General features: G+C 37.8%; 6 protein-coding genes across 20 annotated transcripts in view; 4 read left to right on the top strand and 2 right to left on the bottom strand.

Annotated features, from left to right (window-relative positions):
• Positions 1–240: 240 nt before the first annotated feature.
• On the top strand, positions 241–2,544 carry LOC137577238 (dnaJ homolog subfamily C member 11). The gene is made up of 6 exons (XM_068290644.1): positions 241–463; positions 532–1,108; positions 1,180–1,477; positions 1,545–1,661; positions 1,724–2,147; positions 2,218–2,544. The coding sequence occupies exons 1-6, from the start codon at positions 392–394 to the stop codon at positions 2,383–2,385; spliced, it is 1,656 nt and encodes a 551-aa protein (XP_068146745.1). The 5' UTR covers positions 241–391; the 3' UTR covers positions 2,386–2,544.
• A 94-nt stretch (positions 2,545–2,638) lies between these two features.
• beta4GalNAcTA (beta1,4-N-acetylgalactosaminyltransferase A) lies at positions 2,639–4,280 on the top strand. The gene is made up of 5 exons (XM_068290642.1): positions 2,639–2,870; positions 2,942–3,619; positions 3,678–3,800; positions 3,857–3,952; positions 4,018–4,280. The coding sequence occupies exons 1-5, from the start codon at positions 2,758–2,760 to the stop codon at positions 4,157–4,159; spliced, it is 1,152 nt and encodes a 383-aa protein (XP_068146743.1). The 5' UTR covers positions 2,639–2,757; the 3' UTR covers positions 4,160–4,280.
• A 573-nt stretch (positions 4,281–4,853) lies between these two features.
• On the bottom strand, positions 4,854–11,620 carry LOC137577209 (probable serine/threonine-protein kinase nek3). 2 transcript variants are annotated; one of them, XM_068290610.1, is made up of 7 exons: positions 11,358–11,620; positions 7,614–7,713; positions 7,345–7,550; positions 7,070–7,281; positions 5,941–7,007; positions 5,692–5,883; positions 4,854–5,615 (listed from the first exon to the last, which is right to left on the bottom strand). In XM_068290610.1, exons 2-7 carry the CDS (start codon positions 7,683–7,685, stop codon positions 5,481–5,483), a joined length of 1,884 nt encoding a protein of 627 aa, XP_068146711.1. In that variant the 5' UTR covers positions 7,686–7,713; positions 11,358–11,620; the 3' UTR covers positions 4,854–5,480. The 2 variants fall into 2 exon arrangements, with proteins under 2 accessions (XP_068146711.1, XP_068146712.1); XM_068290611.1 differs by having other exon boundaries at positions 7,614–7,710.
• conv (convoluted) lies at positions 9,360–18,832 on the top strand. Of its 2 annotated transcripts, none has more exons than XM_068290608.1 (9): positions 9,360–9,485; positions 15,009–15,197; positions 15,262–15,422; positions 15,478–15,647; positions 15,713–16,315; positions 16,377–16,631; positions 16,695–17,401; positions 17,459–18,346; positions 18,414–18,832. In XM_068290608.1, exons 1-9 carry the CDS (start codon positions 9,469–9,471, stop codon positions 18,811–18,813), a joined length of 3,390 nt encoding a protein of 1,129 aa, XP_068146709.1. In that variant the 5' UTR covers positions 9,360–9,468; the 3' UTR covers positions 18,814–18,832. The 2 variants fall into 2 exon arrangements, with proteins under 2 accessions (XP_068146709.1, XP_068146710.1); XM_068290609.1 differs by lacking the exon at positions 9,360–9,485 and adding an exon at positions 14,690–14,905.
• Positions 12,488–14,273, bottom strand: Sps1 (inactive selenide, water dikinase). The gene is made up of 2 exons (XM_068289053.1): positions 14,139–14,273; positions 12,488–13,785 (listed from the first exon to the last, which is right to left on the bottom strand). The coding sequence occupies exon 2, from the start codon at positions 13,777–13,779 to the stop codon at positions 12,583–12,585; it is 1,197 nt and encodes a 398-aa protein (XP_068145154.1). The 5' UTR covers positions 13,780–13,785; positions 14,139–14,273; the 3' UTR covers positions 12,488–12,582.
• Positions 18,833–20,191: 1,359 nt separating the features above from the next.
• The window catches only part of Ih (hyperpolarization activated cyclic nucleotide gated potassium channel Ih), a 32,012-nt gene continuing 27,647 nt past the window's right edge, over positions 20,192–24,556 (top strand). For 6 of the 13 annotated variants that reach the window (XM_068291551.1, XM_068291547.1, XM_068291545.1 and 3 more), the window contains exon 1: positions 20,198–23,587. In XM_068291551.1, coding sequence (XP_068147652.1) covers positions 23,517–23,587 — 71 coding nt within the window. In that variant the 5' untranslated portion in view covers positions 20,198–23,516. Of the gene's footprint in view, positions 23,588–24,556 lie in introns of all 13 variants that reach the window. The other 7 variants (XM_068291543.1, XM_068291544.1, XM_068291541.1 and 4 more) reach the window with 7 other exon arrangements.

Below are 24,556 nucleotides of genomic sequence, written 5' to 3'. Positions count from 1 at the left end.
ATATTGTCTGTATACTAATTTAATTCTCATTGAATGAATAAAATTATAAATTTCACTGCTACAACCAAGCTGCCTAGATTTGACAGCTATAACCCAGCCGCCTAAGTCACGTCAAATGAAGCAGAGAAAAATTTTGTGCAGTGTAAATATTTTTCCACTTTAATGGTGTGCATGGGGTATTTATTCTTATCAGTTATCGATGATTGATAGCCGGTTTTTGGTGTCTGCAACCCTGGATTTGACACATGCCTGAACATTGGTGCAGTCAAACAATCGAGATATCATTGCGTAAATAGTATTCTAAAAATTTCGTGATTTACTACAAAATTTGCGCACATATAGGCGGTTCGATTTTTTAGGCCGCGAAGCTGACTAATTGGTCACATTAGATATGCCTTCTGATAACGAATCGGATGGGGAACTGGAGGAGAACTACTATACATTTCTGAACCTGCCACGGGATGTAAGTTCATGGGCCTAATTATATTTTCTAAAAAGGATTCAAATACATATATTGTAATGCTTTTTCAGGCCACCGCCGAACAGATTAACAGTTCCTATCGGAAGCAGAGCCGCATTTACCACCCGGACAAACATTTGGATGCGGACAGCAAAAAGAAAGCGGAAATTATGTTCAATCGCACTAAACGTGCTTATGAAGTGTTGTCCGATCCCCACCAACGAGCCATCTACGATTCGGTTGGTGTGAAGGGTCTAAAGACCGAGGGCTGGGAAATAGTACATCGCACCAAGACGCCAGCTGAGATTAGAGAGGAGTACGAACGTCTTGCGCAGGCGGCAGCCGAACGTCGCCTTCAGCAAAGAACCAATCCGCGGGGTAATATCACAATCAATGTGAATGCCACGGAGATATTTGCTCCCTACGATGACACAGAGATGCCACGGGTGGAAATTGGCTCCATGAGCATTGCACAGTCGATTGAGGCTCCTATAACGCGAAAGGACATGATTGTGATGAGTGGCAATCTGTATTCCTCAAATGGCACTGGCAGTGGTGGCTTTGTCGTAGCTGGACGACGACTTTTGAACAAGGGATGGCTTGAGCTCTGTGCGGGAGCGGGTAATGGTTTCCTATTGGGTTTAAAGGGTAAATATATGACGTTTGAACGTTGGACAGATGCAGGCAATTTAAATGTGCAAAGATCTTTTCCAATGTAGGTGGTCGCACTCTCACATCCAAGTTGACGGTAAACGGTGGCACCAATCTGAATTTCCGTGAACATGCTGTAATCCCTGCCCTTTTTTCCACCCTGGCTGTACAATTGGATAAACATACAATGGGCAGCCTAACGCTAAATGCAGGACCACAGTCTTCCATGACCACACAGATTGATCACTCCAATGATCAGTACTCGTTAAGCTCGTCCTTTGTGATTGGAACTCCTCACATATATTTTAGTTTGGCTTACACACGCAAAATGATGGAGAATGAGCTAAAGCTTAAACTGGCGGCCAAGTAGGTTAACGATTTTTTTGATTACGGGCTGATTCTGAGTGCTTATCTTTCGGCTAATCTTATTCAGGGTGGGCACATTCGGATTCATGGGCGAGTATGGAGTGGAGAAAAAGGTTTCCAAGTATAGCTCAGTGGTTGCTACAGTATCAGTTGGTGTTCCATCGGGAGTTATATTAAAATTTAAGTAAGTTCATCAATTAATTATGTGGATTGGTAATACTATTGATTTTAAATCGAAACCGCCAGAATTGTACGGTCAAATCAATCGTATGTGTTCCCTATACATTTGAGCGAAGAAATTGTTCCAGCTGCTGTGTTCTACGCCTCCATTACGCCTGTGATTGCGTGGTTCTTTATCAAGAAATCCATAATGGAACCCATGGAGGCTGAACGCAAAAGCATTGAAGTGGAGCGCACCAAGAAGCAAAATGAGCAGCGATTGGCTGCCAAGAAACAGGAGGCCAGTGCAGCAACGCATCTAATGCAACGCACTTACAATCGGATTCTCAATGAGGAAATGCTGAGACATGGTCTAGTCATAACTCGAGCAACGTACGGATGCTTAAGTGAGAACGGAAATAGTTTCAAGGCTGGTGTGTCTTACGATGTGACCATGCCCATACAATGTCTAGTCAAGGATGGCACCTTGCAGCTGTACGAGTCCTCAAAGGTGGGTTAGCCTTGCCGTAAATATACATGAATGAGCCCCAATAGTTGAAATAATAATTTGTTATTTACAGTGTGATCTGCCTGGCTTTTATGATCCCAGCATTGGGGAAGACAAGATCCTACGCATAGAGTACACCTACAATGATCAGTTTAAGATTGTTAACCTAAAAGACAATGAGGCTCTGGGACTGCCCGCCTGGGAGGCTGGGAACTCTGCAGGTTCCTCACCAAACAATTAGCATAAATCATCAGTTGTGTTTGTACTTGTTTTCAACGGTAATATAATAGAATACAATTTATAATTTCGGCCGACTTGCTATTATCATGGCACAGATATGGCAAATTGTGTCTTTTTTTATGTACATACGTCAGTTATTAAATAAATGCTTTTTAAAAAAGAGCGCCGATTGACACGTTATCGATGCCGGCAGTTCAGTGTGAATGGGTCATAATAATGAAAAACTAAAGGTGTTATCGATTGATCGAAGTAGGCCAAACAAATTACTGTGGTGTGGAGGGGCAGTCGGAAAAATAAAAATATGTAAATATGCCACTGCTGAGTTAAACAGACCGATTTGCAGTGGCTATAGGAACAATGCTATCCCTGGACCATGATGATAATCTCAAAAGTGAATCTCCTCCGCTTACTGGGCGCCGCAGTATGTTTGCTGCTGTTGCTTAACTTTGTGGGCTTCCGGACGAGTGCGGATGGAGATGGAGCCAGGTAAAGATAAGCAAATCGATTCATTGGTGCTAATATAAGTGTTAAATTTATTCATTCACACATTCTGACAGCATTCGCATACGACGTGTCCACAAATATGCTCATATCTACAATAGAAACTCGACTGGTAGTGGCCTGCCCGCCGCCCCTCTGGCCCCATCAGCTGTTCTAAACCAGGAGCAGGGTGTCCGTAACTCCACTCCCACTGTGTCTGTGATTGCTTTGACAAACTTTACTTCCATTCCACAAGACTTATCCACGCTCAAGCCAAATCCAAATGCCGCCGCCCTCGTACTCAACTGCACAGATCCCGATCCCCGCGATGGTGGACCAATTACCCCGAATACAACGCTCGAATCCCTCGACATTATTGAGGCCCAGTTGGGTCCTTTACTGCATCCAGGTGGTGCTTATCAGCCTGAAGATTGCCTTGCTAAGCATCATGTGGCAATTGTGGTGCCATTTCGGGATCGTTATGCTCATCTATCGGTCTTCCTGCGTAACATACATCCGTTCTTAATGAAACAACGCATTGCCTATCGCATCTTCATTGTGGAGCAAACGAATGGTAAGCCCTTCAATCGGGCTGCCATGATGAATATCGGTTACTTGGAGGCCTTAAAGTTATATCAATGGGATTGTTTTATTTTCCACGACGTCGATCTATTGCCTTTAGATGATCGCAATCTGTACAATTGTCCACGCCAGCCCCGGCACATGTCGGTGGCTATAGACACTCTAAATTTCAAGTAAGAAAATTTGTAGCAAATCCGATTATCTTCTAATCAATAAGCAAATGTTTGCCAGGTTGCCTTATCGTACTATATTTGGTGGAGTCTCGGCCATGACCAGACAGCACTTCCAAGCAGTGAATGGTTTTTCCAACTCATTCTTTGGTTGGGGTGGCGAAGATGACGACATGTCCAATCGGTACTGTTCTAGACTATTCAATTCGAATTGGAAATTTTACTCTTTTTCTTTAACAGTTTGAAGCATGCAAATCTATTCATATCAAGGTATCCAATTAACATAGCTCGCTACATGATGTTGAAACATCAAAAGGAGAAGGCTAATCCCAAGCGGTAAGTGTTTCAAATGAGAATCCTTCTATCTTTAATAAATAAAATCCATTCAATTCATTTGTTAGCTTTGAAAACCTGCAGAATGGCATGGGTAAAATCGAAATGGACGGTATCAACTCGATCAAATACTCTATATACAGTATAAAGGAGTTTTCAACATTCACGTGGTATTTAGCTGAGCTAAAGAACTCCGATAAAAAGAGTTGAACAGACACACAGAACATACATGACATGTACAAAAGACATCATTACTTTCTCGAATCGTAGAATCTCTGCTCGTTTTTTTTTTTAGTTAAATATATAAATCTTTGTTTTTGTTGTTTATTAATTAATTATTCTATATTATATAGAAGTAGTCTGAACAAACAGAAAATGACAATTTAATATGATGAAACAAGATCAAATATTAGTGAACAGATGTGGTGGTAGTAAATATATATATAGAATATATATGTCCAAGTCAATATACTTAACTTATAATATGATGTAGTATATATACTTTTTAAACAACATAATTTAGCCACAATTCTACTCGCCGTAGTCGTCAATATCTAATAACTCTTAACCCAAACTCTTGTAATATTTCGATACTAATTGTTGAATCCTATTTTATTTTGAAATCTCTTTTTAATACCATTTCGTTTTTCGATTCGGTCTCTTTGACAACTACACCTAATTCCTACAAGGTGAAAATGTAGATATATATATACCATATACAATATATATATATATATATACACTACTTATAGTATATATATATATATATATGTATATTACTTTTGTGATATGCAAATTGTTATTCAAAATCAAGAACGATTTATACTAATATAAAAACTTTTACTATATCATAAAAAACAAAAACAAAAGAAAAGCCAAATAAAACAAACAACATAAATTCAAATTCGTTTGTTAGATTTCGATTTATTATTCAGGTTATTGTTTCTTTTTTTTTTTTTTTTTTGTCATATTTTTGTTTATATTATGTATTAGATTTAGATAGTAATTATGGCTGTTTTTTTCGTAACGAAGTCGACTAAGTAGTTGGTTAACCTCAGGTTAGTGGGCTAGGGGAGAACTCGTAATTTATATTTGGGAATTAAATTCCTTGGCTCATTTATTAGTATTTTTATTCCAAAAAAAATAGAAAGTCAAAACTTAAAATTTTAGGAGCGTTGTTTTTCACATAGGTAAATGCCTTGAGCAAAGTTAGAAACAATTTTTTTGTTTTTTTTGAGCAAAACCAAATCCAACAATATTTAAATATAATATGTATATACAAATAGCTAATTGACAATTTGAAAAGACTTGCAAAGAAAAATATTCGCATTTTCGAAACGGAATTTGAAATATCCACGTAAACAATACACAAAAATTTTGGACAACAAAATTACAACAATTAGAGCACACCCAGGAGTGTTAATTAGCTTTCTTTTGATAGAGAGAGAGGGGTATCGGGGGCAGGATTTAGCAGTTATTAGAAACCTATATACAAGTTTAGCATATTCGAAGAATCACCGAATCGAATCCCTTACATAATGGTGCAAGGCATTGCACAGCAGAGGGGTAGACATACGGGCACAACAGCTCCACCAGATTTGGTTTTCGTCTTGGACTTGGAACCAGATTCGTACTCATACATTCCAGAGCCCTTGGCCCAGCGACCCTGTAAGTAAAATGAAAAGTTAATCAAAGTTATCATCCTTTGACAGTTAGATGGAGAGATGAACGAGAAGACTTACGCCTGAGGCCGAACCCGCATGCATTTCCTCGCGCTTCAACATGATGGTCTCATGGCCAGGAGGATAGTAGACTTCTTTGCCGGCCTTGTTTACAGATGGAACATGTTGCTGATTGGGAGAGGCCACAGCGGTCTCAATTTCACGCTTGCGTACCGGAGTCTCAATATCTACACGATCCACATGATCTGTGGTCTATACAGAAAAAATAAATTGAAGATTATAGACCACTGGATAAGCAACTTAACTTACAGTTCCAAAGGATTGCATTAGATCGTCCACACGTTGGGGAGGATTGGCATTGCCAACTGGTGGATAGTGTTCAACACCGTCCACTGGGAAGGGTGATGGTGTGCCATAGTTATCTGGACCAGGACCACGACGATTGTTTGTAGTGTTTGTGTTGCTTGTGGATGAGTATTTGTATGTGTAGCTGGTGGTATTAGGTGGATAACCGGGTCCGCCATTCTGTGGCTGCGCTGGATACGCCGCGACAGGTGGCAATTGTTTTAAAGGAGCCGAGACCGGCGGCTGTGGCCCTTGGCCATTTGGTGGTCCATGCAAAGTGTTGACTGTATTCGATGTCTCCGTCTCCGTGTAATAATAACGATTAAAGCCCGGCGGCGATGCAGGCATGCCATAGTTGGGACTATGAGCTGGACTGTGCGGTGGATAACGCGTCTGATTTGGCTGATTCGGTGGATACTCATTCACCGTATTCACATTGTCCGTCTTGTGTATGTTGTAGACAATGGTGCGACTGCTATTGGGTGGATTACTGGTTGGTGATCCAACCACTGGCAATTGACGCGGCTGCGGACTAACTCCGCGCGTGGTGGTCTCCTTGTGCTCGCGTATCTCATACGATTGATTGCTCAACAACGGACGTTCGTTGGGCTTATTCAGGGTGGAGTAACTCTCCGTATTGTAGACCACCGTCTGTGGGACATGGCTTGGGGACAATTGGCTATAGTTTTGACTGGTGTTTGTGGTGTGAGTCTCATGTTGTTGATGTTTATAGCTGCTGCTGTTCAATGTATTTGTATTGACATTGCGATTGATGGTGCTGGTTGTGCTGCCAGGACCAGCTGGTATCTCATACGTGTATGTACGGACTGTTGTGGTCACCTTGGTGCCAGGAGCAGGCAAAATGCCATCACTCAGGGCAATATCCTGCAATTCCTTGTCAATGTTGGTGCTGCTGCTTACAGTCTGAGTTGTGCTGGCACTTGGCAATAGTTCCACATTATTATTTATAGTCCGATTACTTTCATAGATATTTGACTTGCTCTCATAGTGACCTCCGCTAGGTGAAGATGCTGAAAAAAAAAAAACATTTATCATAGATTTACAAAATTTTAAGGGCTCTTCCTAGACTAACCCAAAGTATAGGATGACGGCTTCTCTTTAGTCTGGTATTCATCACGATGTAAGCTTGAATACTTGGCGTTGGACTGCAAAGTGCTATAGTCCTTGGGATTAAAGGTTTCCACATCATCCAAATACGATTGCTGAGGGGCCCCAGAATGTTTGGTGGTCTTGATGACACGTGTGGTCTTTGTCACAGTTCCAGTTGAAGGATCAGTACGTTCCCTAAGATCAGAAATTAAGTAAAGGGTGAAAAGTTTCGCGTAAAACATTGAGAATTTTTCTTACAAAGTTCTATATGATGTTCCTCCATTGGTTGGCAGCAATTCACGATCTCTGGTGCTCAATTGACGTTCATGCTTTAAATCCTCCAGCAGAGCATCCAATTGATCAACATTCTGATCTGTTGGAGTTTTGCTCTGATACGATAAGTTATTATCGCCGGAGCTTGAGTATTGATAGGATGATTTCTTATAGGCATAATTCTTATCATTCTGCAAAAGTTGAAAAAGATTTTGAGTGTGTGTTGACTTAAAATTTAGTTCGTTTCAACTCACACGTCCTCCCCATTTTGAGGGTGAGTCTCTCAATGAGGATGAGTAATTTTCCGAACTGCTCGAGTACTGCATTTCCGATTTCTATATGTGGGTATTTCTGCTGAAAGTCGTCAATTGTTAATATATTCATTTATTACGTGTTGTGAGTAACTTAAAAAATATAAATATAAAAGATGGTGGGTGTTGTTAACACGTAACCATGGATCAACAACAAGGTTCATAAGAATTTGAAACATTCTCATTCATTCATTCATTCATTGGAGACACCCACTCGATTTATGCTATTCGATCTGAATCTGTTTAATCTTCTATACAAAAATGGAAGCATTTGGCATGCCTTAAGTGAGAAGTCATTTCTCTCTCTCTCTGTGTATCGGACAAGTGGTCATCACTTCACAGAATTCATCAGATGGCACACATATCAAATGTACATATGTATGTATATGTAGAGAAAGATATACATATATCAACAAGGGCAATCTTTGGAAAACAGGTTTTGCAATCTTGTGTCCTTAACTCCTTTTTTGTCTGTGTCTGGACGGGAATAAAGCTCAGACAGCATTTTTTTCCTTCTCCTGTGTTTTGTTTTGTTTGAATTTAGCGATAACCTTGGGAGATATTTCATTGAGTGGCTTTTTTTTTTTGTGTGCTTTGTGAGATGCCAAAATGAGATGAATTGAGAGGAGATACCGAGAGACACCGAGATGATGCAAAAATTCGTTAAGCAAACAATAACAACAACAACAACAACACCACAAGGATGACCAGCATCAGAACCGCTGATGATGTCATCTCCCATCAGTTGATAATGAAAACTAACTACTGCATAAGCGCAAAAACTGTCAAGTGACCGAGTGACACGGGCAAGTCGAATAAATAAATCACAGACAACTAAATTTAAATACCTTAAACATACATATATGTAGATTAATGGGAAATATATGTACAATAGTTTTGTTTTTATTAATGATGCTACAAAATGTAGAATTTCGCTGTCCTAATAAGAGAACATATGAGTTTTTCCCAAACACTTATTATCTACATAGGACAATTTGACCAAAAAGACTGCTGAGATAATTGCTTAAGTCTTAAGGACAGCTTATCTGTTTAGCTTTCATGAGAATCATCAAGTTCTCCCTCATCTTTAGACATGGCTCAAGGTTTTTGGCATTTTAAAGTGCATCCATGCTTAAACCCGTTGCGAATTATAGCTAATCAAAACAAAAAATAGGGAGGCTCAGCTTACAACATTATCTTAGTCGAGAGAAATATTATTTAAACAGAGATTGTAAAATTAACAAAATTAAGTTTTAATGAAAATAAATATCCAGAGAGATATTTGAAGAGATCTTTTTTAAAACTTGGCATGGTAAAGATCGTCATCTGAACCCGTAAAAAAATCTTTAAAATTCTTGATCTCAAAAATGTTTTAAAAGACCTTTGGAAAGTTTAAATTTCTATAAATTATAATAATAATTTATGTATATATTTTTTGATATAGTTTATAATCTGGGATAAAGGAAAAAAAAAGGACTTTCCTTCGTTAAAATAAGCTTTATAAATCCATTAAATAAACCATCGTGATAATAAAATTAATATAAATTCAATTTAAAACATTAAACCTGTCAAACTTGAGCCTCTTAATTAGTTTTACATCAACATTTATGAAGTAACAATCTTAACAAAAGTTCCAAAATAAATTTCAAAACATTTCAAGCATTTGGGCAATAAAATTCAGTTCTCGTACAAAATCTTTTGAACCTTTTATAAAATTTCGAGGTTCCTATGGCATTAATTAACTGAATATAATGTCCCCCAACCCAGGGCAGACATATTAGAAAATCCTACACACCATATGGTCAAGAAACTCACGTAAGCAAATACAAAAAAACAACAACAAAATCAACAACTAAAAAGAAGAATGAGACATAAAAATCATAATATAAATAAAAGGCCGAATCTAATTAATGCCGCCTGATCATAGCACGTTTTTAGCGTCTGGGGACAGAGCAGAGAATTGTTAGAGATCTCCAAAACTCAGAGAGAGAATGAGAAAGAGAGAGAGAGAGGAGAGCTTGTGTGTTTTGCATTTTGCATATGTACATCCAAAAAAAAAATGATCTCATAAGCATATTAAACTTTTTGTTAGAGAGAGAAACATGTTGTTGTTGTTGTTGTTCTTGGGGGCGGGGCGGGACTTGCAAAATGCCATTCCGTGGCAGGTCGTCGAGATCGAGATCTATATAGCATATATGTACATATGTATATATGCAAACATATACATACATACGTAGGCAAAACATAAAATAAACAACAAGTTTTGTAAAAGAGAATAAGAAAAAGCCAGAATGTTGACTCACTACGAAGTTTGTATACACTTTCTTTTTGTTTTGGCTCTTTCAACATGAAAAGTCTTTTCTTGGACTTCAAAATTCAATCGTTAATTATTCTGTTAGTGATACACTAACTTGGTGGATCATGAGAGCTATATATAGTCATCCGATTTTGATTAAATTTAAAAGAATTATATCTAATTATGAACTGCTGTTATCTAGTTTAAAAAGAAAATGATCAATTCTTCCTATGATAGATGTATGATTTAGGCGTTTGATCTTGATCAGAATATTAAAGAAGCAAACAAATTCTTTTATAAGAATCTCTGAGATCAATAAATCTAAAGCTCCATTTTCGAATGATCCACAAGTCGCCCTATTTTGAACTTAGTATTATTTTCATATAGACTAACAAATAAATACTTTTCTTTTCATAAGTATCTTGAAGATTTCTTGTTTGGATTTCGAATGTTTGACCAAAGTTATTATACTCTTTTGAACAAAGGGTATAAAAAAGCGAAGGTGTTGTTGTTATTGCTGTTTCTGGTTGTTAAAAATTTCCGAAAAAATCAAAAAATTGAAACGTAGGCGAGACGTATATATATGTATATCTTTGAGTATATATGTATGTACATGTAGATACAGATACATTTCGGCTTCAACATGTGTGCTGGAATTGCCAATTTATGTACGTGTATGAGTGTGAGTGTGTGTGTGTTATGGTGACGCTTCTCCCACCCGCCCAAAACACCTACGCAGTTCAAGCCATTTGAACTTGGCTAATTTTTGTTTTGAATGTTTTTGGGATTCAACTTTCTGTTGAAAAGGCAACCTCGCGCCCGAGCAAAATTTTTCACAGTATTTCTTGTGTTTTTTTTGCTCTTTTTCCGTCTTACATATATGAAAACAAATAAATTCTATTTATAGTATCCACTGCCACTGTTTCTTTTTGGCTTTCAATTTGAATACTGCGCTGTTTTTCAAAAGCATTATTTCTGAAGAGTGCGCCTGGTAAATGAATCATTCTACAGATATACAGAATACATAGTAGATACAAATATAGATAGAATAGATTGGAGGAGGGTTGGGGGCACCATCTCCTTGACGGATGCGTGTGTACTTTGTATCTATATTTTCCGTTTCTTTCTTTTTCGATTGAAAGCAATTGAAATTTCACTTAAACAACGCGTATGGGGAAAAACTCGTTTTCTATGCTCTTTCGGTCTGTCACCCAAATTGTACATATGTATATATATGCCTGTTTGTGTATTTGTGTGTGTGTGTATTTGTTTGTTGGTAAGCTCGTCTGCCCTGTAGAGTTCAGTTCAATAGATACACAACACATTCACTCGTCACACAATTCTTCCTCCCACTCCCACTCCCACTTCACTCCATTGAAGTCATCACTCACTTTGCACTATTCCAAAAAACTTCCGAATAAAACAAACTCCGTAAGTACAGTATTTCGAGCTTTAAAGCGGAAAAAGAGAATTAGGTTGCTTGCGCGGATGCGGATTCGATTCGTTTTTAGTTTGGTTTGGTTTTGTGTTAGTTTTGGTCGATCTTGTTCCTAACTCCAACTACGTAACGGTAACGTTAACGATAAACGGAACACAACTTGCGTCGCTTTGTTGTTTCTGCGCGTAAGCGTCGTGCTTTACTGAGGCTTCACTTGCCACCAGCGATCTTCAATCTCTACCAGACCGACGGACCTGTTCGCTTTCGCTCACCACGATCAGCGTGAGCATCAATTCTTTCAGTTCAAAGCTCATCGAGTGAACAGAAAAGCTTTTTCCCCTGTCCCAGCAGGTCTAATGCTAATTGCGATTGAAAAATGTGGCAAATTTAAAATGATTGTGGGATACCCTTTTCTTAAATTATTTACTTATGCAATGAGATGTTATCCAAGTTTTGGAATCCCTAAAGTATGCTACAAATAATTCGAAAGTCACGTTTGACTTTTTTGACATTTCTTTTGAGAAATTTTATGATTTAAAATTATTATATCATTATTAAAGAATAAAGCTAGAATGTACGGTTCCCAATACTTTACAGTGTAAAGTTTACACTTAAAGGAAGTTCATTTCAAAGTACAGTATTTTATTTAAATTCTAAACTTACCAACAAGGAAGGATTCCTGTCCTAATAATTCTTATGAATTAGAAACTTTAGCATTTAAATATATTTTGATTGATTCTTAACCATATTCTCATGAAACGGATCTACGCAGTTTTTATATAAATACTCGAACTGCCATCATTATTTCAGTTTATCCTGTGCCTGACTTTAATTAGTCTAAACTGAATTAACTTCAGACTTAAACTGGTGGTTAATTAGTTAAAATTTTGTTAAATATCCTTTATGCATGATTCCAGAAACCCAATCCTACTAGTTGTGTTGGTATTTTAGAAATTGCAAAGATCTTACCACTTTTTATTGTGAAAATTTTTTATTCAATCATATTGCAGTTTAAGCGATATCCATTAAAGATAAGATCCTTTCTCGAAAGCAAGATTTTATATAAAAAAAAAAAACAAGGACCAAGTTGACACAATTTATTGGTGTTAGGGATGTTACTTTAAAATTACAGTTACTTAAGAAGTTACTCCTCAGCGTTTCATCAACCTGATGGAACATTAATCCTTAGCGGGGACCTCAATGACTCGTGGCTTGTCAATGATGCGAGCGGTCTTGTTGCCCTTCTCAACAATGCCAATGATCCAGGCCTGGTAGCCCTCCTGTTTCTCGATGTCCTTGCAATAGGCAGCTGCCTGTTCACGTGGCAAGCAGATGAGCAGACCACCGGAGGTTTCGGCAGAGTGACCCTGCAGTAACTGGAACATATTGCCACAGGCCTTAGCCACAGCCGCCATCTTGGCAATCACTGGAAGATTATGAATTACAAAGGAGACATCCTTCTTTTGATGGTTAGCCAAAGTCTGGGCATGACCCAGAAGACCAAAGCCGGTTATATCGGTGGCCCCGTGGGCATTGTACTTGTGCATAAGGCGAGCAGCCGTGCGATTGAGACGCGACATGGAGTTCATTGCCCGGTGATAGGCTTTGCGGACATCCTCTTCAGACACAACCAGTTTGATACGATTCCAGCGCTCGGGTTGATCGATCCATTGATGGGCATTTACGGCCACCTGCGTGCCAAGGGGCTTGGTTAAGACCAAGACATCTCCCACAACAGCATTGTCAGGAACAATGTACTCATTTGGTTGGCAAATGGTAGAGGCAACCCCGCCAATTGTACACCATGGATTCACAACACTCTGACCACCAGTTACCGTGGTACCGGCATCTAAAGCAGAGTCCTTAAAGCCGCGCATGATCAGGGGAATAACCACATCCCGCTCCTTTTCTGTCATCTTTGTGCTGACGGCCAGCAACATGAGCATATTATCGCAATCAGTTACGCCCATGGCATACAAATCGCTTAGGACATTCGCGCAGGCAATCTTACCCATCATGTAGGGATCATCTACAATGGGATAGAAGAAATCCGTGGTCTGGACAAGGCACAGACCGCCATGACGCAGAGGTATCACCGAACAGTCCAGACCGATACCGATTCGGGGTATAGCCACATTCATAAACTGCGTTTCCTGATCCTGGGCCGAGTAATCCTGCTGGAGGGCTGACACTAGTTTGCTGAGAACCTCCTGCGGAACCTTGCAGCCGCGTCCCTTTAGATCGGCAAACCGTGTCAAACGGAATGAGGCATCCAGATCATGAGCCGTAGGGTCAAAAGGCCGTCGTAGTTCGGCATCGCCTCCACCATGTAGTTCCAAATGAGCGGAATTTAAGACATCAGCAGCGTAGCTCATTTTATACTACAATAGAGAAGGGGCAGGAGTAGAATGGGGGTTAATTCTGATTAGGAAAACTCTACGCACGCACTAAATAACAAAAACAAAAAACCCTACAAAGGCTTGGAAGAACTCGCGTTCTCCCTTGTCACCAATACTTAAGCAGACAGACGTGTATGTATACGCTATTTGCGTTTAGTGTGTGTAACAAGCTCTATGATTGGTCAATTGACGGATGGCGGCTAAAACGGGCGAAGTCAGTATTTCTCCCTGTTGGTACAGTGCATAGCGTGATGGCGACCAAAATGCGCGCCTTTTTAAAGCACAACTATTTTTATACATTTAGCCCCAAAATAAAATTGTCTATAATCACTTACGTTTGCTTAACGTCAATTTGATTGAAAATATGGAAAAACTTTTGAGAAAATTAAATTCTTTTTGCTTTGCTGTGAAACACACACCAAATATCTTCGGTCACTCTACAAATACAACAACAACACACGGGAGTCGCTTACATCCCTACTTCCCGACATTTTCAATATGCATGTTATTTCACAGCCACTTAAAAATAGTGGGAACTGCAGTTCTCAATTTCCCGCTATTTGAGCGCTACGATTTCCAGGCGGCGAATTGACGAAAGCCGCGAACTTGTTAATGTTTAAATGACCGTATTGTTTTTAATTATATACTTAACAATAAAAAGACATCTTTAGAAAACAATAGTTAATTTTTTGTTGGGAAAAGAAAAGACATTCAAGATGGTCAAATTACTTAAATTCGTTGAAACCTTTTGTTTGCTTTTTGCCAATTCGCTGTTCATCGATATACATTCTCTTTCGATTGTGCAGGCAGAGCCAGTCTATCGATACACAATAAATTCTGCCAGGAAGAATTTAAACAAATAAATTTATTTTCATATACATGTACACATATATTTATTACCAGATCGGGAAATACACGTTAAATGGCCTTCAAGCGAAATTTGCTTGGCCAAGGCTTTCGCACAAAGCTCTGCGAGTTGTTGTTATTAAGTGGTTAATCGAGCAAGTCAAGAGAAAGAAAAGACAATAACCTGTTGCGCGAGCGGAGCAACAAGCGCAAGAGTAAAAGCAAAAGTGATATCAGAGTCTGGTTATCCAAAAAAGTAATTGTAATTCATTTGCAAAAGAGTTTATTTATGATTATTTGGTATTATATTATAATTATACTAACTAAATTTTTTTTTTGTCACCGACCAAACACAAAAGACTTAAGCAGCAAACTTGTTTGGATCATGGGCATACTGCAGCGCTGACATCAACAGAATCAGAGACCCAACAAAGCTCCACCATGACTCAGTTACGCATGCGCACACTTATATTGCTGCAATTCTGCTTCTGCGCAGTGGCTGTTGGTAAATATGTTCACGGGGAGCCCAAATATCTTTGTCCCAAAAAGTAAGTTAATTACTTGTTGATTACCAAACAAATTTTTTACATTATAAATATTTCTTTTCCACAGACCTCAGGTGTTATTTCCCTGTCTATGTACCAAGGGAAGTGATCAGGGTCTTTATGTACGTTGTGAAAATGCCAACTTGGCCACACTTTCGGTAGCCCTTCAAAATTTAGCTGCCTTGACTATGCCAGTCGAAGAGCTGACCATATACAAGGGAAACTTTGGTGGGCATTATCCCCCCAATATTATGATCTGATAACTTACCCAATATCTTTTTAGTGCGCCTATATGGTCCGGTGTTTGCCCATACCAAGGCCCGTTTGCTCATAATAGAGGATACACCGTTGGCCACCATTGAGGATTATGTGTTTCATGGCATCAATAACACGCTGGAGCAACTGCATTTACGTCACACGAACCTCAGTCAAGTGGGGCAATTGGGATTTGGTGTAAATATTATGTCAACCAAAAACACAATGTCTCTTGAAGTTAATATTATTAATTTACTTCGCAGATCCTTGGTAAAACCACTCAACTAATAATAGATGGCCATTCTTTCGAGCAGTTGCCTAAAAATTTGTTTGTTGGCCAGCCAATTACCAATATACTGGAAATTTTTCGAATAATTAATGGCAAATTAAATGACCTACCTATTGAGACCTTTCAACTATTCAGAAAACTAAAAACTTTGGATTTACATGGTAATCAAATGGAGAATTTAAAACGTAATCAATTTAAGAATCTGCGAGAACTTGAGGTCTTGGATATTAGTCACAATAATATTAAGAAGCTAGAGGCCCAACATATATCAGATCTAACCAAACTGGGTTGGTGCAATGTTTCGCATAACGCTCTTAATGAGCTAAGTCGTGGCACATTTGCAAGAAATTCAGTCTTGAAGGTGCTACACTTGGACCACAACAATATAACACGCCTTGACGCTAATAGTTTTCGTGGCATGCGTTTTCTACGACGTCTATTCTTAAGTGACAACCAATTGGTAGAAATAGGAAGAGGGACATTTGGTTCAGTGTCCCGCATAGGAACCATAGACTTGGCCAGGAATAAATTAACCAAGATAGAGTATCAAATGTTTACACAAATGAACTATGTGGAGGTAACATAAAAAACCAACTTATTTTCGATGTCAAAACATATTAATATTTCGTCTTTTATAGTTACTGGATTTGGCGGAAAATAATATTAGCAAAATTGAAAAAAATTCCTTCAAGGACATTTATCAGGCGGTAATAAATGTTTCGCACAATGCCCTGGAACTGATAGAAACTGGAGCCTTTGAAAATTGTGTGAATATCACAACGCTGGACTTATCCCACAATCGTTTGACCAATTTTTCAAGGCGCAGTTTCGATGAGACGACTTTTGCTACCATATTTCAACTGAGCTACAATGGTTTAACCAATTTGGCGCAGGTAAGAAATTCCTATAAAAATTTAAGTCTTTCTGTCCCACTTATAATATTTCTTTCTTTTCAGATACCTATTCAGAATATGTCGGGTCTAAGGGTTTTAAATGCTTCGCATAATCTAATATCGGATATACCAAAGAATACTTTCCCAAAACTCTATGAGCTGCATACGATTGATGTATCGCATAATAATATTTCCAGCATATTCAATGGCGTCTTTCAAACTCTTTTCTCACTGCGTTCTATTGATTTGAGTTACAATTCAATGACCGAGATCAAGTCCTCGACATTTGGTACTTTGCCCACTTTACTAGAAATGAATCTAAGTTACAATCAATTGGTTAACATAGTTAGGGGCTCACTGGCCAAGTTAACCAGCATGAGGCAGCTGCATCTAAATAATAACCACTTGGAAAAATTATTCCAATTGCCCATCTCGTTGAATGAACTCTATTTGAGTCACAATAATATTACATCCATACCAGCTGGCACATGGCCGGTGATGAACTCATTAATCTACTTGGATCTAAGTTATAACCAACTTGAGGACAATTTGGATGGTCAGAGTTTTATCGGTTTATTGGTGGTTCAACGTCTAATGCTGCAACACAATGGAATCACTCAGCCACCTGCGGATGCCATAGCAGTTATGTCTACTTTGCAGTATTTGCATTTGGAATATAATAATATAACCATACTGGAGCGCAGTGCATTTGGCAAATTGCCTGTTCTCTTTGAGTTAAATCTTTATGGCAACCAGGTGAAAGATATAAGGTGAGTACATTTTATTTTCCCATTGATATTCGTTTTTAATTCTAAACTTATTCGCAGCAAACGCGCTTTTGAGGGACTTTTGCAATTGCTTACTTTAAATTTATCTGCAAATGCTTTAAATCAGCTGCAGACCGACATCTTTCTGGGTCTGCCATCGTTGCGTTCTTTGGATCTGTCTTTTAATACTCTCTCCAAACTGGATAACAAGACAAACGGTGTGCTAGATGATTTGCTTAGTTTGGAGACTCTCGATTTGAGTCACAATCGCATTAGTTTTGTGACCAAAAAAACCTTTCCCTCCCACCAGTATATACCCTACAATCTAAAATATTTGGATTTGAGCTACAATCAAATGCCAGTATTGACCTATGACCTGACATTTGGCACGAAGAAATTGCTCAAATTGAACTTGTCGCATAATCAAATTAATGACTTGCGTCGCGGTGTTTTGTCTAACTTTACTTCACTGCAGGAATTGGATATTTCCCACAATGAATTGGCCAATCTCATGTCAGAAGAGCATATCTTTGATCTACCACAGAATTTAAGCCATTTGGACTTGTCGCATAATAAGATTTATCATTTACCCTTTGGTAACTTGGTGAAGATTAAATCATTGACTCATGTAGATCTGCGTAATAATAGCCTAGAGGATATCCCGTTCATACTGGTGGGCAGCATGCGTAATGGCAGTGAAGTGTTGATGGCTGAGAATCCCATACATTGTGGCTGCAATGTGAGGCCACTTAAACATTACATCTTGCAGCAAACCATTCCCAGTGAGGACTTGCAACACATACAATGCCAGACGCCCAAAGTAATTAAGGAGAAATACATTTGGCTTCTAGAAGATGAGTTTTTGCATTGTACGGAGGATGAACAGGAGACTTACTCCGGCAAAGACTATGAACAACTCACAGATGTACGATTCCGTGAGATTAAAACGTAAGTGAATGTCGTTGGAGATCCTTTAATTGCTATTTTACTAACAGGAATAAATACTTTTCTACAGCAACAACGCCGGGAATTTGACTATAAGCTGGTTTGTTTCCACTGCTGCGGATGTGGCCGGCTTTAATGTGTATATTCGTTCGAGTTCCAATGAAATTTTACAACAAGGCGATTATGCCTATAATCAAAGAACTGCTAGCATACCCATAGACAAATTGCTTGTGCATGGTGAGGAGAAATTACGCTCGGCTGAGATTTGTATATTGTCCAGGGACAGCGTTGGTAATACACGGCATTGGTTTGCCGGCCAATGTCAGAAACTGCCCTCGCTGAAGCTGCGAAAAACATTTTTTTTTGGCAATTTTAATGTACGCGGAGGATCACAAAGTGTTTTCCAATTGCCCTTAGCTTATCATATTTATTTGTTTTCAGTGTTAATGTTTATTGTTGTTGCCCATTAAATGCCAATACCCACTGTAATTCAAGCCCTGCGCACATGTAATTCTTTTTTTTTTTTTTTTTTTTTGTTTTTGTTTACTTGAAAGCCAATGCCGCCTCGGCACACAATGGGCAAAATGTTAAAGTCCACACAGCTGATGCCGCTGCTTCAGCTTCAGCTGCCGCTGCTGCTTTTGCTGCTGCTGCTGCTGTTGATGTGAATATTCATTCACAGTGAGGCCTCGTGTCGGCTTCGGCTTCGGCATGACGATGACAATGACAGGCAAGTGGGAGCGCAAGGACTTTTTTTCTTTTTGTTGAGCAGAGATAGAGCTTCGTCTTGGACAAACAAATGCGCACTCGCATTCTCACACACTCTCTTCAGCAAGAACTAAACGGCACTACCTTTAGGTGTGAGATTTACAGTGGTGGGCGGAAATATTGTTACAACTAATACCATAAAAGTTACGTATGTATAATATTCTTGAGTTTGTATTAAATTTACAGATCACAGATTTCCTTTAAATATTAATAGGTCAATGGAAGAACATTTTAGGGTATAGTATTTTCTATTTTAAATATGATGCCTAACTAAGCCCACATTGCGTATGCTTAATATTTTGTTTGATGCTTTGAACAATGATATTTTTAAATCAATTTTGAATAAAATTTGTATGCATTTTTCCATTTAAGCGTAAGAATTACGAACTTTTCAAATTAAAACGCAAGGAAATGGCTAATAATATAAACGAAACATAGCCCACACTGCGTATAATTAATTTATTTGTCCAATTTGTTAATTTAAAGGTTTAGAACATAAATTTGTTTACCTTTAAATTAACAATAATATAAGCATAATATAAAAAATCTTTTATATAACTGTTTTCTATGCAATTAAGAAGGCCACACTGCGTATGATTAACTTGCTAGTTAAACAACTTATACCTCCCAAATATTACTATTAACAAGAAAAATCCTGAAATTGACATTGTTTTTAGCAATATTTTATACAAATTTTGTAAAGTTGTAATTATAAATTTAAGAGTTAGCCAAAGGTTCTCTTTAATTAGAATCACTTATTTTGCGAATTAAATCAACCGCTTTTGGTGTGTCCTTTTTGTTTTGCCTTATACTGTTATTCATGTTATTGAGTTCATGTGCACTTTCACTTTGTCCTCCCACAACGTGCTCTTGATTTCACTTTACTCCCCCAAAAATCCCCCTCCCCGCCAATCTCCTTCCCTTCTATTTTGCGTAGAATATAATGTGCTTTTGTGACTTTGCCTGCCTGGAACTTTGCTTTTGCTTGTCTGTGTCCTTATCGATTTTCAGGCGAATTTTTCACAGGCTCACCACGGCGCACGTCAGTAGGGCCAGGCGAAGTTTCACTTGTCTCGCTGAGTTCGTTCGTGTCGTCGTGTTCGCATAGAACAGCAGCAGCAGCAGGACCAGCAAGCGCCACCAGCCGTTTCGTTCGTTATATAAAAAAATAAAAGAAACCAAGCGATTTCAATAGCAAGTTTAAGTGCGCTGCTGCCCAAAAACAAAATGCATACATAATTTATTTAAAAAATGTGATAAAAACAAAACCGAAACAAAAAAAGCACAAAAATCGAAACGTGTTAAGAGAAAGTAAAAGAAAAAACTTTTATTTCGTACATAACATATACATATACATATATATAACTTGAGGTGCCGTAACCAAACGGAGCAAAAAAAAAAAAAAAAAAAAAGAAAAAGAAAATTTCGGCACAGGTGCAGGAGGAAAAGGAATGTATGTGTAATGTAATAGAGGTCAAAAGAAGCATTGATTTAACCTGAAAACTTCCTGCTCCTCTTGCCCCTTCCAACAAATAAATGAAACTGTGGTGGGTGTCTCTGTGTCGCGCTCTGCATGTGTGTGTCTCTGTGTCGCTGTGTGTGTGTAAATAATTTGTTTAAATTTCACCATTCATACACCCACACACACACACATTCGCATAGGCCCACACACACGCATGCGGTTGATTTTGTGTATTGATGACGAACCACTTACGTCTATAGGAGCAGCTAAAAAAGGACAAAAAAAAAAACAACAAGAAATTTATATGTATATGGCATATAACACAGACACACTCACACACACCTACACATACACACACACACACACACACATACCGTTCAATAACGTATAAGAAAAACCAAAGCATAATTACATAATCAAATAGAACGAAAAATAAAAAGAGACACCAAACAAAAGGAAAGGCAAAAGCAAGAAGATAAAACGAAAGCCCAAAAAGTAAAAATCAACATAGAAAACCGAAAACTCTGCATTAAAATTAAACCAACGCCTAAAAAAAAAAAAAACAAAAAAGGAAATCGTTAAAGAAAAAAAACAAAAGTACCTGCAAATAAAAAAGAAAAACCACAAAAACGAACCCAAAAGTTAAAAAGTTTGTTATAAATGCTTACATAAAAAAAAGATAAAGAGAACACACACACAAAAACCAACCAAGGAAATATATATATATAAATAAAAAATCTATATAAAATAAACAAATTGTAGTTCGTCGTTGCCGTTTACCCTCCAACCCCCTCAAAAACTAAAGGATTAAACCAAAAAATTATTGAGCTAGACTAAACGAAAACCTCGTAGTTTGTAGAGATACATAGAGCAAATCAAATATTAAGCACGACTCAACTAATTAAAAACCAAAAAATAAAACAAAAATAAAAACTACCAAGTAGTTGCCTCTCTCTATACATATATATATACCTTATAGAAAACTATATACAATATATACATATATATATAAATTAGTTATTCTATGGATTTATTTTTATAAAGCCCTCGACCTAGGCCTTTATAATTGCATAAAAAATTAACGAACAGATTAATGCATTAAGCGAAACCAAAGGACGACGTCGACAACGACGACGACGAAAAGTTTAAGGAAAAGTGAGGCGACGCTACGCCACGAGATATTCGTATCCTTCGCGTGTTGCTTGAGCTACTAACATACATACATATATGTACAAAATACATACATACACACGCATAAATATACATATATATATATAGAGGAACGAGATAAATACGTGAATTTATAAATAAACTAACTTTTTGCCTGCTTTTTCTGGGTTTCTTGTGTGCGTGGCTTGACGTAACTTTTTTTTGGCACAGGCAGCCACGCCCCACGCCTTGCCCTGTCCTGCCTGCCAGCCTACCATAACGCCTTAACTTGACTCATACAAAAATATAAAAAAAGCAACAAAAAAAACTACAGAGAATACCGTTGCGTTCATTAAACTTTCACGACGACGACGACGACAACGACGACCAAATAATAATAGTAGTAGAAGGAGCACAAGGAGCAGGAGTAGCAGCAGCAGCAACGAAAAATTTTTCAACCAGGACCTTAGATAACTGATAAGAAGAAGCCGCCTAAAGTTGTTGATTTTGTGATAAATTATTCAACGATCTGTCTTTCTCGCTCACTCACTCTCTCTCCTTCTATCTGTCTGTCCTGATCCTGTATCTGCCCACCTTCAAGACAACCAAAAAGAGATAGAGATTCCTACAACCACTACCACCACCACCACCACCACCACCACCAACTCCACCCACTACCACCCTCGTCGTTCTCGCCCAGTTATCGCCACCTACTCAAAAAACAAAAAATTATAATAAACGACATTTATAATCTAAAGTACAAAACGACTAATTAAAAATACGAATGCAAAAAGAATGAACGAGAAGAAGAACCCTGAAACTAAAACTATATATGTATATAACTAACTAAATAGCAACATATGGTATTATTATATTTACATAACCTCAAACCATAAGCAATACAAACTAGTGCTGTTAAAAAAAAAGAAACCCAAAAAACTAACTACTAATTTAGAGGCCTAACTAAGACATACAAACACTCACACATACACAAACACACAAGTGTATAAATATATATGTATATATAATACCTGTCCCAAAACCTACTTATAACCCACCAGACTAAGGTTGAAACTAGTAAAAAGTTCTCCTACTAACTCCTTAAACCCTCTCCCTAACATCCTCTTCCTGCCCTGTCCCTAGACGATGACAGAGTGACTCGGTCCTTTCACACACACACACACACACACCGCCTTACACATACATATATACAACGAAAAGCAATTATTTTTGGTTCATGTGTGTTGGTTAATGCCAAAAAATCGAAACGGAAGTTGCACCCACTCTAAAACACACACACAAACACACATCGGAACCCCATCACACTCACACACAGACACGTACATGGGTCTAACATCATGCCCATGACAAGGTTAAGAATTGCATCAGGCCTGGCGGGGCGTCGTGTTCAATGGCAATAACAACAAAAATAACAACAACAACAAGCAAAATAACAACAACAACAACAACAACAATAATAACTACAGCTGCCGCAATTGCAGCAATCATAAAAAACCCAACAACAACAACAACAAATATAAATATAACCTCACAAAGTTAGCCAAACGACAACAACGACGGCGACGTCAGCAGCGCCGTCAGCAGAGCAAAGCGTCAGTGCAGCAGCGTGTGTAACGGTAACGGTAACTCTGTTGCCGATCAAAAATTCTTCACACACACACACACACATACATACATACATCTCCAACCGACAGACAAAAGAGAAAAAAGCGCAAAAATTCCACCGTTATCCAAATGAAGCGCTGCTGCTGGTGGTGGTGGTAGATACAAAAAATGCACGTTAAACACACACAGCGCCGAGTCAGCGGTCCTGGAGCATTTGGAACATTTACCAACGACCAACGGTATGACCATATATTTACATACATACATATGTTTGAATCCTTTCACTAATTATATTTCAAAATATTCCATTTGTTTTGATGACTCGATTTAATTCGATTTAAATTTTTATTTCGTTTTTTATTTATGTTTTCACGATTTAATTTATGTGTGCGCGATTTTTTCCGTGTCTTGTCAATTGTATTGTTAATTTTTTGTACATAATTTACATAATCCATAATAACCATCAACTGTTTCAACTGCATGTGTGTATATGCAAAACAGGGTGCTTTTATGTTTTAACTCCAAAGCCATATATTCATAGGCGGAACTAGGGCTACAAAATGGCGGAAGCTTGCCCCCCTAAATATGCAATCAAAAGGAAAAGTATTTATAAATTTAGCACTTCCTGTTGGCCTTGCAATTTAAAAATTGTCTTTATACAATGTTTTCTTAGAGAAGTATTTTTTAGTAAAAAATTTTTTTTTTTTATATTTCTAAAAGCGTATTTTAACTGCTCATAGCATACCTTGGAGGGCAATGTTTTGAAAATGAATATAATTAAAGATTTTTGACAGATGTAATGAAATTTGGGACATTTATGGATAAAAAATAAATATTCAAGTCTAATCTTCTTTCATTCAATCTTTTTTCATTCAGTAATCTTTTGAGAGATTCAAATACTAAATTTGCTTTAACAATTGAGTATTTAGAATGTCATTGCATACTTCAGGGGGCCAGTAAAAGATCTGTCAGCAGTAGAAAATCTAGATTTTCTTAGATTTTCAGTTTGAAAACCAAGAAGTTAACTGTCAAATAATATTTAACTTTAAATCTATTTAAAGTATTCAAAAGTTTGTTTTATTATTGTTTTTAAGAAAACTTTAGCTTAGCTCAGGAACCAAGAAATTCAAATTATTTCCAAAAGTTTTTGATGTTCAGTTATCCAATATATTTAGCATGTTATTCTGTTTATTTGTTTAAACGCTAAC

Source organism: Drosophila tropicalis, unplaced genomic scaffold (assembly GCF_018151085.1).
Source record: "Drosophila tropicalis isolate 14030-0801.00 unplaced genomic scaffold, ASM1815108v1 contig_593, whole genome shotgun sequence".
Lineage (NCBI taxonomy): Eukaryota > Metazoa > Arthropoda > Insecta > Diptera > Drosophilidae > Drosophila > Drosophila tropicalis.
Note: the sequence above shows the minus strand (reverse complement) of the source record. Positions and strands in the feature narration are given on the sequence as shown.